This window comes from Exserohilum turcica (assembly GCF_000359705.1).
Source record: "Exserohilum turcica Et28A unplaced genomic scaffold SETTUscaffold_393, whole genome shotgun sequence".
Lineage (NCBI taxonomy): Eukaryota > Fungi > Ascomycota > Dothideomycetes > Pleosporales > Pleosporaceae > Exserohilum > Exserohilum turcicum.
Window position 1 is genome coordinate 412 of NW_007360240.1, and position 1615 is coordinate 2026.

The following is a 1615-nucleotide window of genomic DNA, read 5'->3' on the forward strand; positions in this document are numbered from 1 at the left end:
ATCCCCATTTCTCTCTTTACCTCTTCTTAGTATCTAACGTATGTTGTTAAGCGAAACCCATGAGCTGTCGGAAAGTGAATACAACGATTCAGTGCGAAGTATTAAAGCTGCGCTTCAGAATCTTGGCATATCGGCTGAAAGGTACATATGTTAGAGTCTCCAGACCATCGGAATTACCACTTACTTAGTATAGTACTCCTTTCATTCCAAGCGACCTTCACGGCGAGAACTTTATCGAACTCTCTTCCAAGACACCTTGGTATAACAGTGTCACGTTGGTTACTAGTCTAGATGAGATCTTGTGATTGGTTTCTTGTAAACAAAGATTTTTAAGGCGTTAGTGTATTCAAGAAACAATAGTTAACTATTCCAAGACCAATAAAAGTCTCAAAATATGAGTTTTAAGGCCTAAAGATACTCTTAGCGTGCTGGCATAGCAGGTTTCGAACACTAACGGCCTGCATTATACACCTGCGCTATACCAAGGCGGCTTAGGCTGTTGCGCAAAGCTCAAAGGCCTCGTCGAGCCACCACTTACGTGCGTAGTTGTCTGCTGCCTATTCTTAGAAATTAGCTAGGAATGGACACCACGGCATTGAAATTATGTGAGTGCCTGTTAATATAATCATATACCTACCTTTATATAAGCAAAGATATACAAAGTATAGTTACAAATAACTAGTTATCCTTTGATTGGTTATTCACAATTGCTTATCTAGATCGCCTGACAAAACCATATCCTCCCTGATCCTACTCCCATGCCTACTAGAGCCCCACTCACGGCTGAGCCTGACGGTCGATACTCAGACGGTATCCACAGTACATTACTTCCGGCGCGCACAATCCAAACACTATCTAGACTTAGACTGACGTCTTGGCAATGTGGTTTTAATGCTGCCATGTCTGTGTTGCTGGAAGCCAGAAGAGAAGGAATAGCGATGGCGCCTACTTCTGTGTAAAGGTGAGTGTCAGCAGAGTCGAAAGATATGTTCAAAAGAGTCCTGCCGACGTCAAGGGTGTGCACACATGCCCCGCTGCTTGCGTCCCAGATCTTGACAGTTCTGTCGGCTGACGCTGATGCTAGCCAGGTCGAGTCGTGCGAAAAGGCCACCGACATAACCGTACCGCTATGGCCCTCGAGCGTGTGCACACATGTCGCGCTGCTTGTGTCCCAGATCTTGATAGTGCTGTCGTCTGACGCTGATGCTAGCCAGGTCGAGTCGTGCGAGAAGGCCACCGAACAAACACTACCGCTATGGCCCTCGAGCGTGTGCATACACGTCCCGCTGCTTGCGTCCCAGATTTTCACAATCCTGTTGGCTGACGCTGATGCTAGCCAGGTCGAGTCATGCGAAAAGGCCACCGACCAAACACTAACACTATGGCCCTCGAGCGTGTGCATACACGTCCCGCTGCTTGCGTCCCAGATCTTGACAGTTCTGTCGTCTGACGCTGACGCTAGTCGGGTCGAGTCGTGCGAGAAGGCCACCGAACGAACTCGGTCGCTATGGCCCTCGGGCATGTGCATACACGTCCCGCTGCTTGTGTCCCAGATCTTGACAGGTTCTGTCGTCTGACGCTGACGCTAGTCGGGTCAGTCCTGCGAGAAGGCCAC

General features: G+C 48.7%; 1 protein-coding gene across 1 annotated transcript; it reads right to left on the reverse strand.

Annotated features, from left to right (window-relative positions):
* Positions 1-1009: 1009 nt before the first annotated feature.
* On the reverse strand, positions 1010-1561 carry SETTUDRAFT_54075 (uncharacterized protein; the record flags this gene model as incomplete). Its single annotated transcript, XM_008029773.1, has 1 exon — positions 1010-1561. A coding segment is annotated over one exon (552 nt), but the record flags the coding sequence as incomplete, so codon positions are not given.
* Positions 1562-1615: the final 54 nt, after the last annotated feature.